This window comes from Plectrocnemia conspersa, unplaced genomic scaffold (assembly GCF_051122295.1).
Source record: "Plectrocnemia conspersa isolate PC_06_02 unplaced genomic scaffold, ASM5112229v1 ptg000001l, whole genome shotgun sequence".
In the NCBI taxonomy this organism is placed as follows: domain Eukaryota; kingdom Metazoa; phylum Arthropoda; class Insecta; order Trichoptera; family Polycentropodidae; genus Plectrocnemia; species Plectrocnemia conspersa.
Window position 1 is genome coordinate 11384452 of NW_028277165.1, and position 14995 is coordinate 11399446.

General features: G+C 30.0%; 2 protein-coding genes and 1 long non-coding RNA gene across 3 annotated transcripts; all 3 read left to right on the forward strand.

The window, feature by feature from the left end:
* Positions 1-996: 996 nt before the first annotated feature.
* Positions 997-3146, forward strand: LOC148238865 (uncharacterized). The gene is made up of 3 exons (XR_015809871.1): positions 997-1210; positions 1278-2193; positions 2462-3146. It is a non-coding gene; the product is annotated as an uncharacterized LOC148238865 (long non-coding RNA).
* A 2032-nt stretch (positions 3147-5178) lies between these two features.
* LOC148238866 (membrane protein BRI3-like) lies at positions 5179-6841 on the forward strand. The gene is made up of 2 exons (XM_088192847.1): positions 5179-5340; positions 5494-6841. The coding sequence occupies exons 1-2, from the start codon at positions 5277-5279 to the stop codon at positions 5808-5810; spliced, it is 381 nt and encodes a 126-aa protein (XP_088048973.1). The 5' UTR covers positions 5179-5276; the 3' UTR covers positions 5811-6841.
* A 5729-nt stretch (positions 6842-12570) lies between these two features.
* On the forward strand, positions 12571-14911 carry b (glutamate decarboxylase-like protein black). The gene is made up of 3 exons (XM_088191703.1): positions 12571-13326; positions 13397-13764; positions 14001-14911. The coding sequence occupies exons 1-3, from the start codon at positions 12676-12678 to the stop codon at positions 14596-14598; spliced, it is 1617 nt and encodes a 538-aa protein (XP_088047829.1). The 5' UTR covers positions 12571-12675; the 3' UTR covers positions 14599-14911.
* The last annotated feature ends 84 nt before the right edge of the window (positions 14912-14995 follow it).

The window sequence follows — 14995 nt, forward strand, 5'->3', positions numbered from 1 at the left end:
TGCAGATGAAGGAAGGTTCATCTCCAAGAAGTATTTTTATTCACATAAAAGCGCTGTCGAATTCTTGGTACCAATACATAAGTCAGCTGGTGTGGTACATTATGGAGCTGCAGAACATCATAAACGGTGTAGTTTGCTAAACTCATTTTGCTCAGTTAACTGTTAATAGGAGAATTCTCTTCACAATGCTTTTAATTGCTACAATGGACTCACTATCGGTGTGCCTGCCTTAACCAAGTAGAGTATGTTACAGAACTCACATTGTTTCATGTTCATTCGTACACAAACATGCAATTTTCATAGGTTGATGAATTTTCATAAAGGGTCGATTATAAAGTTAAGTTCCGAATGAAAATGAGGAAGTATAGCAGCTTTCTTGTTTATATAGAATTGAGAAAAAGTCATATCATATTTTTTTTGGAATGAGACAAAATCTCACCTACACATATTATTAGACTTTCTGGCTCTGGAATGTTGTAATTTTGACCATGGTTCAACGGTTGTAGGTGCATGTTCTTTTACTATTGGTGTTGATAACAGTCCAAAAACTACACCAATTCTTAGTAAATTCGAAGAACACAAATCTATTAGTTTTACTACTTTTAGAGGTCTTCCACAGCTTATTTCGACGAAACGATGATCAGCAGTCTGGACACACTCATTCATTACTTAAAAAAATCAAATGTCAGAGCGCTGCTCCGCTTCAATGCATATCTCAAGTTTATCGGCCATTTTAAACTACTGCTATGTATTCGTGTTGCGTGCCTGACTCATACTCTTCAAAATATATTTAATACTGCTGCCAATTTACAATAGAGTGGTGTTATGGATTCTAATCGCACTTTTAAGATTTACATTTGACTCACCCATGATTTTATCCAATTACATCCAATGTAAACAGATGAAATAGGAGCCAATTTAAATGTTGAAATTAATTATCTATTACTGTACATATGGAAAGATTGGAACGTTTTCTAAAATATTTTTTATTATTATTAAATATATTATTGACAAAAAATGGCACCTTAAAACACATTAGTTCTTACACAATATATCGATATCATATTTACTTAAGATAAGATAATTTTTATGATAAGAAACAAAAATGTGTAGATTGCCAGTTATTGGTGAGGTATTGTCAAACCAGTTCGATTTATGATCTAACACTGTTTCAAAAACAATAAAATGGAACAACCACCGCCATATTCGGGTAAGAATTAACATTTATCAATACATATAACAATAATTACTCAAATATCTAACAAATTTAATTTTAGGACCAAACCAACAACCTCAAGAAGTGCATGTTACCATACAACCTCCAGCACAAACTGCATTATTAATCACACCAGGAGTTGGAATATGCCCTTCATGTAGAATTGGTATTTTGCATGACAGCTATACACTTTTTGGGATTTTGATGGCAATCTTCTTTTTCCCCATTGGGATACTGTGTTGTTTAATGATGACGGAGAAAAGGTGTACGAATTGTGGGATACACTTTCATTAGATAATTAATTTAAAGCAACGTGATTGGTCCCTATATGTTTTTTTAATATATGCCTTTGTATAATTTTATATTTATAAAATAAATACACATTTTTATAACAACTATTAAAAACTTTTTTATATCGTCCAATAATAAGCGTTCCTATCTGTTCGACCCATGGCGCCTGTCCCAACGTACATCCACCTCAATGTGTTTATAACTTTTATTCGCCTATCGATTTTTTATATATGCAGCTATATTAGGCTGGTCAGTTGTACATGACATTTTTAATGTGCAGTAATAAACTGTGCTCATAATTCTTTGCTTCATCCGTAGGTTAAAACTCACCGAAACAATATTTACTTTCTAGATCAATTAGCTGATATTATTATTACTATGACATCATTTTTATCTATAATCATATTTTCTAAGTTTTCTGTTTGATGACTATAAATTTATCTATAATTATAAGTGTGATTTTTTTCATTGTATTCTTATTATTCATAGATAAAATGACGCATATATGTAATTCCTACAAATGACATCTGATAAGATAAATTTGTTCAACTGATTATTTTATATTTGCCAGCTTTAGTTGCAAACTTCTATTCTAGAAAGACTATCTACAACGCACGTTAAGTACACATTAGATAGCTTAACATTCAATATGGAGCCACGACTTCCACCTTCTTATGAAGAATCAGGTAATAATAACTATTTTAATGTTAAATGTGTTTTTCCATTAACATTCATGAATATCTAACACTACATGTTTCTCGATGAGTAATTGAATTTAAGTTTTTAGTTTATATCGCATTATATGTAAGTACTGTAAGGTTATAACTTTGCCTCATGTATAAAAAAAGAGGTATAAATAGTTTTAAAAAAATGTAACCGTTCCAGCTTTGTATGATTTATCTTTTTGTTTAAAAAAGTACTATTAAAATATTCTTTAAATATGCTCATTTTCAGAAAGATCCCACCAATTCAATGAAAGAATACAACCTATGGATATTCCAGCCTCAAACACACAGACTGTAATCGTAGTACCAACAAATTCGGAAGTATTTTATACAAACAAATTGACATGCTTTGGGTTTTTGAAAATAATCTGCTTTTTATTAATTATTACCTCTGTTATAACATTTATAGCTGTGTTATTCACCTAATATCAGTGCTCTCTAATTTATAGTCTTACTTTTGTCTGAATTTTACAGTATTTTATTTATCATTTAATATATAAATATTATATGAATATTGTATAAATAAACTTGTTTTTTAATGTATATTTATTAATAATGTATTTATTAGGTATTATAGTAAATAAAAAACAGTACAAAAATGCTGCATATTAAACATGATACTTGTGAATATTTTTATAATATTAATTATTAATACATTTAGATGTCACTATAATATAATATAAATATCGACTTACAAATATAGAAATTAAATAACAAGCATGTGCCAAGATACATATAATGATAAACTTGAATATGAGCTATGTGACCATAGAGTATATATTGTATATTGACTATAAAAAACACAATAAGATGTATATACATATGTAATAAAATAACAGAAAAAATAAAAAAATCAATAACTTTAAAAGATTTCTTTCAAAAACTATTTTTAATGTTGTTTTTCAACATGTATTTATTAAAATAAGGTTACTATACGACCTCTTTTGAGGAGGATTGTCCTCAAAATTTTTGTTCTTCTTTGTCCTTAAATAAAAATAAATCCAAAATGACCTTTTTCTTTCTTTTAGTTTCCGCAGAAATTTGTCTTCCTTTATCCTCCTTGGACAAAAATTTCAGAGATGATCTTTGATCAAAAATTTCAGAAATGACATTTTTTAGCTTCTGTAGCAATAAAAAAAGTTTTTTATTTTTAGTGTCTTTTGATATTTTCAAAATCTGATCACCCTAATTATAAGGAATTGTCATCAAGAAACTGATACAGATAAAGAATAAGAATTAGAATCTGGAAGAATCTCTTTCGCAAAAGCAATTGTCGGGATCTATAGTGGCAACGCAAATAGAGCAACAACGTGCAAATAAATCGTTGCGGTCTCCGAGCGAGCAAGTAGTAAACCATTGTTGCCAGATTTATTTCCTCAAGTAGTAAACCATTGTTGCCAGATTTATTTCCTAATAATATATGTGTAATGTAAATCATGATACAAGTCCTATCCAAAATTATTTGAATTGTTTAAATAATCTAGAAATCAGGCTAATTTTAAAATAGGTAGAAAAAATAAATAAAAGTGTTTCACTGTTTCTATGAAAATATGGTCATTTTTATATAATTAAAATAATAGTGGAATTTTTGAAAAAGTTTTGTGAGGATGCAGATGTGGAATATATGCGCTTGCTAGAATACAATAAAACTAAATGGCAAGTATTAATGTCAGCAATTGAAAGAGTTTTAAAACTGTATTCTCATTCAAACTAATATTTTATGTCTATTGATAATTGTCTATGTGATCTGCAGAAGCTGCTTTTTTGAAGAAGAAGATAGCTCAGAAGCATGGTTGTATTCCATGCATAGTCAAGCTATGTTATTCTATGATATAGTAACAAATATTGAAAGTGATAATATAGTAGTTGCAGAAATAGAAAATTTAAATTAAAAGAAAGGATGGATAATAAGTACCTACCACTTGCTGTACGTAATCAATTAAGACTTTTGGAAGAGAATGGTTGGACCAAAAAGTATTATTTAAATTCAGTGTTGATAGCTTTTATCAAAAATGTATCCAATATTTAGATGTTTGCTAACCTCACTATGTACACATTAATTTCTTCAAGTGGACTAGTTTTAAAAACAGTTTTCAATATGTTTCAAAATTTTGTGATAAAAGTAGACGAACTTGATGCTGACAAAGAAGAGAAATATAAAAGAACAGAAACATGTAATCACTTTGGAAAGAGCAATATTCTATATGAAAATATTAAGAAAGTGATTGAATTTGCACTATGCCAGGCACAAATGGTTAAAGAAACGCATTTTTTCACATGTAAATAAAATTTGAATGACAGAAAAAACGCACATGGGCTTAGAAACTTTAAAAGCAATATTATAAGTGAAGTGCAATTTTTTCGATTCTCGTGGGAAATATTGGAATAATATAGGTATCATAAATTGATGAATTATTAAATAAAAGTATTTATTAGTAAATATGGGATTATTTGCGTGTTTTTATATGTTGATTTGTTCTGTTTTTGGCCCTGACGTCTGTGAAAGTGGCCAATTTTAAACTTAGTTTTTTATCGCTGTGCGCATTTATTCCCCAAACATCGGTTAAAAAATCGCAATTAACCGTTTATCAGTGTCGTGATAACACTGAATAACACGCGAGGACACTGATAAACGGTTAATTGCGACTTTTAACCGATGCTTGGGAAATATACACGCGCACGGTGAAAAAAGGTTCTACATTTTAAATCACATTTATGTAGCAATACGTTGTTGACCACTCTTGCAGACGTTAGTGCTACAACCAGAACAAATGTTCATAACTATTAATTTTTGAGTGTGGCGCCGAGATAATTAACAAGTACTATGTTTTTCTTTAATTTTTTAATGCTTAGATATTGATATTAATAATTTAAATATTTCCCTCTTGCGATTTTTTATATTTTTAGATGTTCAATAATATAAATGTTAAGACCAAAAAAGTTTATTTGAACTTTATGACAAACCACTTGCGGGTCACGTGACGTTTGCTGTCATTGTTGACGTCTCTCTAAATTGTACATTTCTGGGCGCATGATCATTAACAATGAACAAAAACGAGCAAAATGAACAGCCTCCGCCATATTCAGCCGTCAATTCCGACATGCCAGGTATCCTTTTTATGTTTTATTAACTTTATTTATTATTGCAAAGTGCGCATATTATTTAGTAATCAATTAAATATTATTTGTACAATTTTAGGTTATAAAGCTAAAGTTAAACGCGATAAAGAACGAATCATACATTTTTTTTGTTTTTAATAGGTGTTCATCATGGATATCCGACGGCTCCGCCGGCATACCAAACTTTACCACCGGGATATCAACCTTATACAACTCAGGGATTCAACGACAACGTACCATCTTACGGCACGATACCGACTAACATCAGCACAACTTATGTAATGCCGTCCCAAATTCTTGTCGTCGGTGGTTGTCCAGCTTGTCGAGTCGGCGTCTTAGAAGACGATTTTACATGCCTCGGAATCCTATGCGCTATAGCGTTCTTCCCCTTAGGTATACTGTGCTGTTTGGCTATGAAGAATACTCGTTGCACCCTGTGTGGGGCATACTTTGGTTAATTTACAAATGTAAAACACATATTAATATGTTTAATAATTGACCTTTTCTATTGTTAAGGTATATATTCGCCATTATGAATGTTATTCGTTAATCTAAAAATATAGGATATGTCATTGTGCAATGTAATATTTTTATATGCAAATATATATTATGTACCTACTTATTTTTTTAAAAAGCAATTTGTGTTTTAAACTATAATGTTAATTCATATAAGAAAAGTACAGTATTTTAATCAAATCTATTTTGAAAATATGCTAACCAAAGAAAAGTATAAAGCAAAACACAAAGTTACAGCCAATTTCATCATTATTTAGTGTTTAGTGCGTACATAGAATTCCAATGTTCGAAATTATTACATATTTTTCTACATATAATACATAAATACGTATTATTGAATCTCTAATTAATTTTTTTTTAATAAGGCATGTTAAATAATAAATGGCATATGAATATTTTATAACACATATTCTACAGGTTTTATTATATAATAATTAATAAATATGATAATCATTTTTGAGTGTCAATTTATGTAGATTTTTTATAATAAACTAAACTACTAGTGTAACGATTAATTATAATTTATAGGATTGAGTTGAATAGAAGCTAATATGGGACCCATTAAAAAATATTTCAGTACGCCATAATATGAATTGGAATATAAATTTAGAGATTATCTTCAAATGTGATATCCTTCATTTTATTGTATCTTTCGTTTAGCTCTAACATTGCATGATTTGATATTTAAAACCATGTACAACAAATATCTTACTTTTGAATGTTATCATTAAAAATAACAACATGTATTGTGAGAAGTTAGAGCTAAACAAATGATTATTTTATGTTGTTAATATGTAGTCAACATAATTTATAATTATTTTATATATCATAATATTGTGGTTTTGTCCTATTTATGCTTACTGGGTGGGATATAGACAATAATTTATGCAATACTATCAAATGGTTATCCAATTGTGTTGAACTGCTTTTATAATTTTATGTATTAAATAAAAACGTATTTTATACAAATTAATTATTATTTTATTTTAATAATATTTGAGTCTTGTTTTATGGAATTGATTTTGAAGATATACAATTACTTATTGTATAGAATATAGATTATATTGTTAAGGATTCTTGTATTATAAACGTATATGTAATGCAAAAACAGAAAAATATAATTTTCCAAGTAATTTCTAAATTAATATACCTAGAACTTATAATTTAAAACTATGAAAAATGGAAGGAAATGCTACTCATTTTTTTATATACATACATATGTATGTATATAAACAGGCATAAAATTTTCCTTTTATACTAAAAATTCTAAGAAGTAAAAGAATTCTGATAGAGAAGATTAAGTCTAGTTTTTGTCTGTTTTAGTCTACAATTTGAAGCTACTTATGCTTCTTTGTGCGGTATGTCTAATTTGTAGTTTTTAAACTAATATACACATATTTAAAATTATTGCCAATTAACAATACCAAAGAGCAGTGTCTTGAATTGTTTCATTTAACTAACAAATTATTTCAGAGTTCTTAAAAAAATATTACACCAATGATTCGCATGTATAACGTGTTGCATAAATTTGACGATACAGCTAGTTAACATTTACAATATATATTTTATTTAGCAATTTAATAAAGGAAGAAGTGAAATGCCAATTTTTTAACTACAATTTTATTATTCAAAGAATGTATATTTACAGAAATGTTTTTTTGTAAACGATTTAACAACGAATGAACCCCTTTTATTTTTGGAGGCTGTGATGTCGTCAAAGGCCTTTATAATAGCACTATGATTATTTAATGTCAATTCCGGGTCTTTGGCCACACATTTACTTACATGCACAGGCCTTACCCTATCTCCCAGCTTCCAGTCTCTTCAATTTTTTTCACTACGTTGGAAATTATTCGTTCAGAAGGACGATGAAGTATAAATCTCTCCGTAAATTATTATTATTAGTAAATAAAATATTTGAATAATTTTTTAATTACTAATAATAAGTAAGTTGTAACATATAGCACTTTGAACACACGCGTTTATTGACAGTTGTCTGATTTACAGTATTGCAAACATAATAAACCCGAAATGGATCAGTTTGTAGATGCAGTGGATGCATTACTTCATAGTTTCACTATTCAAATGTAATTATTAAATTTATTCGTACCGAAATAGCGTATCGGTAGAGTGCCAGGATTGAACTTATACTAAAATGATTCATAGTTTGTCTATAATTTGGCTAAAATAATTTTACATGCTATAATGCTTAAAGCCTTATATTGTAGTTGTAGATTTACAACAATAGATAAATATATGAGGCTTAAAATTTACGTTAAAGCGATATATTTAATTAATCTGCGGAAATAAAAAAAATATGTAAATTAATTACATAAATGACTCAATCAGTTTATGCTTTGTGTTTAAAATGCGTAAATTATTTATGCACTAACATGAATTGTAATAAAAAAACATGTTTTGTATTGAATCTATATTCTGCAAAGTTCTGTACAGAATATTATTAATAATGACTCAATATCTGAATTAAAATACATTTTACTTATATGTAACTTGTAATTTTCATTTACTTCCCGTTCCAAATAAAAAACATGCGATAATAAACGGAAGTTTGACGCGGAAGGTTATTCGCTATTATAATTAGTCATACATATTAAAAAAAATCATATTCCTAAAGTTCACGGCACAATATATGTAAAACGTAAGTACTACTAAATAACCATAATTTGGGTTTAATAATATTATTTATTAATTTAATGTGTACTGAATTATAAGGGTGCCACATTTTAGCAAAAAAATGATATTCCTCATTCGAGTTTTTGATAAAAAATATCGCTATTATTTAAGTGCATCAATATATGTAAATAATATTTTCTTAAAGATAAATACTACTTTTGAAGTTCAAAATAAAGTTTCGGTTTATTGGCCTTTAGCTGAAATATAAGATGAAATCTAAATTTCAAGAGTTGATAATGACAGTCTGACATTTTGCCTTGACACATTCAAGATCATCTTGCATATATGTATATGTATGCTACACACATTTCACTGCTTTGTACTGTGTGGAACATATATAGATATCTCGTCTGGTAATACATTTCCACTTAATTATCCTTAATTTTATGAAACAATATTAGATATATAAATGATGCAAGGTTTTTATATTAAGCACATGTAAAACTTGAGAAAAACATATAATAAGCAGTGGAAAAAAATACTAGCTCTCACGAATTAACTTTATGAAAAATCTTTCTTATCTTATTATTTTCCTCATTTTGGATTCAAACCATTAAAATAGGTTGAAATCTGATTTTCTACTCAAAGAGGCGCTTATCTATGATAATAGTAGTGATTTTAGATACTAGAGATTATCTTGCATCAACATCAACTGCCTATGCAAAACGTATCTATTGATTACCAGTTTTTTTAGGAATATATTAAAAGCTTAATATTTTTTAGACTTTTTCTGAGTAGTATAGAACAAATATTTAAAAAAATATTTATTAAATAGTGTTAATTTTTTTACCTAGGGCCAGCCCTGAATTTGATTATATAAATTAATTTCAGTTTTATGACACATTTTAACCGATTCAATTGCAAGTTAACCCTCAATATAGTATTTTTTATAGAGTAGAACGGAATAATTTCCATTAGCATTAACAGTTATATAATAATAGTCACGTAGTTGTATTTGGAATTGATGCAATTTAAATTTTGCAATATATAACACTGGCCGCTCCCATTATAAAATGAACGTTCAATTTTAACCGTCTCGAGTCAATTATAATATAATTAACCGACCCAAGGTAATAAAAAAGTTCAAGAGACAAAAACTGACCTTTTATATTAAATACTAATATAAGTATAATTTAATTTTAAATAAATTAACTTTGTGAAATTGTCTAGAGCTATCAGTTAATTTATAGCTTTTACTAATGAGGATTTAAAACGTAATATAACCCAAGTCTTATGTTATTCGCTCGTTAAGAGGCGATAAAAATAATAATATTAATAAAATCTGTCCGTTTGCTCTCTAATTCATTTTGAATTGCATCATATATGAAAATTAATGATGAAATGCTGATTTTTTTTATAAATATTCAGAAATGAAACTGAAAGAAACGGTGAGAGGTATACATATACACTGTTCAGAAATTACAGTCAGTAGGCAGCATTTAATAACAGCATTTTATTGTCCGCTTGTTTTATTGTTTTACCAATACTTTCTTACTTTCAAATTATATGTATATAACTAAACATAATAATAATAAATATCGTGAAGAATAATTAAAATAAAATCGAGATAAGTCATATACAGTGCAATATATTGATTGTAAACTGTAATAATAGTTTATAATTAATACAATAGATGGCATTGATTTATAACAGAATTGTAAGTCTGGTCTTTAACAATTTACTTGTATGTATTGATTGTATTTACCGCCGTTGTAACGCATTAGGCTCACGCCTGGCAAATAACAAATATAAGAGTAAAAAAAAGATGTTTCTGATACACAAACTTTGTTTTTAATCTATTGTCTACTACTTGCTTAGTATTTCTTGATTGTGTTTACCTAGTTTTAACGCATTGGGCTAACGGATGTCACGTTGCAACGGAAGGTTTATAATATATATTTCAACGTGTACGATACTGTTGTACAACGTGTACGATAATATGTATGACTGGTGTCGAATGTATTATCGGCAGAAATCATAAACGTATTGGAATAATGAAATAAAATTATATTTTATTTTTTAGTGTATTTTCTGATAATGCTTAATGAGAATATTACGCAATTGCTTAATGCTATGCCTATAGGAAAAGTTACAGAAAAAATTCATGGAATTATCTCAGATTTTTTCTTATGAAGGAAAATCGTATAATAATTGAGATAATTTGATCCATTCAAGTGAAAATTGATACAGGAAAAATAGTATTTATAACAACACGTTTATCTACACTTGACTGCATGCTCGAGTGAACTATGACTATAGAATGCTTATAAAAAAAATCACGCGCGATGGATGTGAAAGACGTAAATGCAGAAATAGTACACACTACTCACATCGAGTGTTCCACACTAACTTATAGGCGAATACAAGAAGAATGTTCGCAAATTATTTAGCAATCTGGCTGTATTAAATTATACATCGGAAGGATGATATCTGTGGCATTGAACGGGTAAAATTTGCATATCAGTTACAACTTTATCGTTTGTTTTAATTAAGAGGACATTCTCCTTTGCGATTTTGGAAATGGTAGAAAAAGTTGTATTGCGGATAGTAACCCTGAAGCTGTCGGACACGGTCTAATAAAATGTTAAAAGTGAGACTTGGAGGTCTTCGAAGAGGCTGAGTTTTCTTTAAACAATTAATTTTTAAAATATGGTAAAATACTGTCCATAAAAAATATCGATAGAGAATATAATTTTTAGTTTTATATTAACAATGAAACAATTGCTATTTGATATTATAAATAATTAAGTTTAATTGGTACTACACGTGTAAAATTTCCATGAGTTTTCCCCATGGTACTGCTGTATACGTGTCAGAATTGTATACATATTATTTTCCTTATAAATGCGACGTATACAAATCAGCATCATACATGTCGATTTTTAATGGCTTCTTTAAACGTAGAAATGTAGATCAAAAGTAATATAATATATACTTAAAGAAACTTCTACTGCAGTGGCCCAATCTGTTTATAATTACCACCCGTCACCATTCGTCCGCCAAAATAATATAATTATAGCTTAAGACATTATTTGAAGAACAATCATTGTCACAAAAATTATTGTTGTAAAAATATTCTGTCACACATTAGAATATATGTAAAACTCTATACAATCTTATATTGAATGATATTGAAAAACGCACAAACAGCTTTTAACAATGACGCATGTTTGGGTCATCGGCCTGTAAAGTATTAAATATCTTTTTCAGACCTTGTATATAAACTTTCCAAATATCCTTTTACAATTTCAGAAATTTTATTATTATAATACATTCTGAGCTCTAACAAAAACTTACATTTCAGATTCGCAAGGCCATAAATCACCAAATTACCGAGGAATTGGTAATTTATAATAAATAATATAATATAAATTAAGTATATAAAAAAGTAATTTACGCTTCGATAAAAAATAAACAGAACATGATTAAGAAAAAAATGAGGGCCTTTCGGTAGATCGGTGTTTATGATTGATTAAAAATAAAGTTTGTGGTAAAAAATGCATTTTAACCATAAAACATAGATTGCTTAGAAAATATATTCGACCTTAACCCAAATAGTTATCTCTTGATCAATTTCGGATGTTGCATGCGTTTAATTGTTCAATTTTCAAACACCGTTAATTGGCTACCTATATAGGAAAAACTTTATTAGTATTAATTTACATAACAATATAAAATCAATAGCTGTGTCGCATTAAACAAGTATTAAAATGTGTGTTTCAAATTTAGCAAATCTAGTTTTCGTATATTTTTGATTATAGTTCTTAAGCAAGGTTAGGTTGGCAAGATTTAAAACTATTGGGTCGCAAGAAAAAAAATTGGTATCACTGTTTTAGCTGGTTGAGCACTACTGATATTTATAGTCCTTGCTTATTATGGTTTAGCGGGGATGATATTATGCCAATTTGAAAAACTACGCGACCTTCTACATCTAAAGAAACCAAAACAAACACAGCATTTGAGTTTGTTCTTGGACGCCTATTTAAACGCTAAGAAGGTTGAACACTCGCTCATTGTTTATACTAGCCAGCTCCGGTGCACACTGCTGCACTTCACTTCCGTTCCGTTGCAAAGAAAATCCGCAAATCCGATTGCAAAATACAATCTAATACGATGCCTGCCAACACGCCAGATTATTTCGAATCGATGGTTGAAGAGGCTGCAGACAGCGGATCTTGCGGAGCAACTTCTTCGGAAGACGAAGCGTGGGTGAAGCCGCGAGTCCTTAAAGAGTCTGAAGAGCGGGTCGCCCCACCGGCCTGGTTCGCTAGCCTTCCACACAAATCTCGACATGAAGACTTCATCAAGGAAGCGACCAAAATATTGATCGAAAAAGCCGTCTTCCAAGGCACGAAGAAGACGAATCGCGTCACAGAATGGACGGAGCCGGAAGTTCTAAAGAAAATTCTTCATCTCCATCCAGAAGCAAAGCCTGAAAGTCAAGAAAAACTATTGAGAAGAATTGAAGACATAATCAAATACTCTGTCAAGACTGGACATCCTTATTTCGTTAATCAATTATTCTCATCTGTTGATCCTTATGCTTTAGTAGGACAATGGTTAGGAGATGCCTTAAACCCAAGCGTATACACATATGAAGTAGCTCCAGTCTTTGTTCTAATGGAGGAGGCCGTCTTAAGCGAAATGAGATCTATTGTCGGATTTCCTGGTGGAGTTGGCGACGGAATATTTTGCCCCGGTGGTTCTATTGCAAACGGATATGCTATTAGTTGCGCTAGATACCATTTCAATCCAGATATCAAGGTAAATGTTAATAAAAATCATTACATTCTCAATAAGCTATTCAACTGCTAATACATACATTTATTTTCAGAGCAAAGGTCTTTATGCGTGCAATCGACTAGTGTTATTCACGTCTGAAGATGCTCATTATTCCGTAAAGAAGTTGGCTTGTTATATGGGCATAGGTTCTGACAATGTGTATTTGATCAAAACTGATGCTGTGGGAAAAATGGATCCAGCTCATTTGGAGAGTGAAATCCTGAGAGCCAAATCTGAAAATGCCGCGCCTTTTATGGTTTCGGCCACTGCTGGTACTACCGTTTTGGGAGCTTTTGATCCATTGGAGAAAATTGCTGACTTGTGCGAAAAATACAAGTTATGGCTTCACGTGGACGCAGCGTGGGGAGGTGGAGCTCTGATATCAAAGAAATATAAACAGTTGCTCAAAGGCGTCGAAAGGTAATTGCATTACTTTCATTATCGATTACAGTTCAATGACGCGATAACGCAGTTTATATCCGACTCGATTATGATTAAAATATTCCAAGGCGAACAAATAAATTAACTGGAAAAAGTGTGTTGAACTTGTTATGTTTAGCCTTCCGACGAAGATCAAGGGAGTACAGTAGCGCAAAAGAACTCGTTTTAGCAACTTTTTTACATGAATGGAATTTTAATTATGTTTTTTTTTGCAGGGCCGATTCTGTTACGTGGAATCCCCACAAGTTATTAACAGCTCCACAACAATGCTCAACGCTTCTGCTTCGCCATCAAGGAATTTTGTCAGCCGCTCATTCTGCCAGCGCCACTTATCTGTTCCAGAAAGACAAATTTTACGATACGAAATACGATACAGGAGACAAGCACATCCAATGCGGCAGAAGAGCTGACGTTCTCAAATTTTGGTTTATGTGGAAAGCGAAAGGCACAGACGGCTTTGAGAATCATATTGATAAAGTATTCGACAACGCGGAATACTTTACGCAAAACGTTAAAAACCGAAAAGGTTTCGAAATGGTCTTGGAAAATCCGGAATGCACCAATATATGCTTCTGGTACGTGCCTCCAAGCTTGCAAGGAAAGAAAGACGATCCGGATTACAAAGAAAAGTTGCACAAAGTCGCCCCGAAGATCAAAGAGAAGATGATGAAAGAAGGCACCATGATGGTAACTTATCAGCCGCTCAATGACTTGCCCAACTTTTTCAGAATCGTCTTCCAAAATTCAGGTCTCGAGCGTTCAGATATGATTTACTTCATAAATGAAATTGAACGACTTGGTGCGGATTTGTAAGGTGAAGGTTTTGATTAAGAGTATTTATTAATTTATTATTATATGTTTTAACAGTGGCGGATAACTAAATTACAAGGCGTCTAAGAAATATATTCCCGACCCCTTTGAAATTTAGCATAGGATTTTATATAAATCCGCCACTGTAAATTGTATTATAATACAAATGTGCGATTCTGTGATTATACAAAATTGAGATTGAATGTTTGATTTTTTTGTGTTATTTTTAAAAAATATTTTTAACATTTACAAAGGAACAAAATATTATATCAATATTGAATATATTTATAATGAAATAAAAAGATAATTAATTGAACAACATTTTTTTTCTTTATATTATTTATGAAAAAAAACTTTTTCGTGAAAATAGTTTATGGTCGAATTATTTGGTGTTATGTTC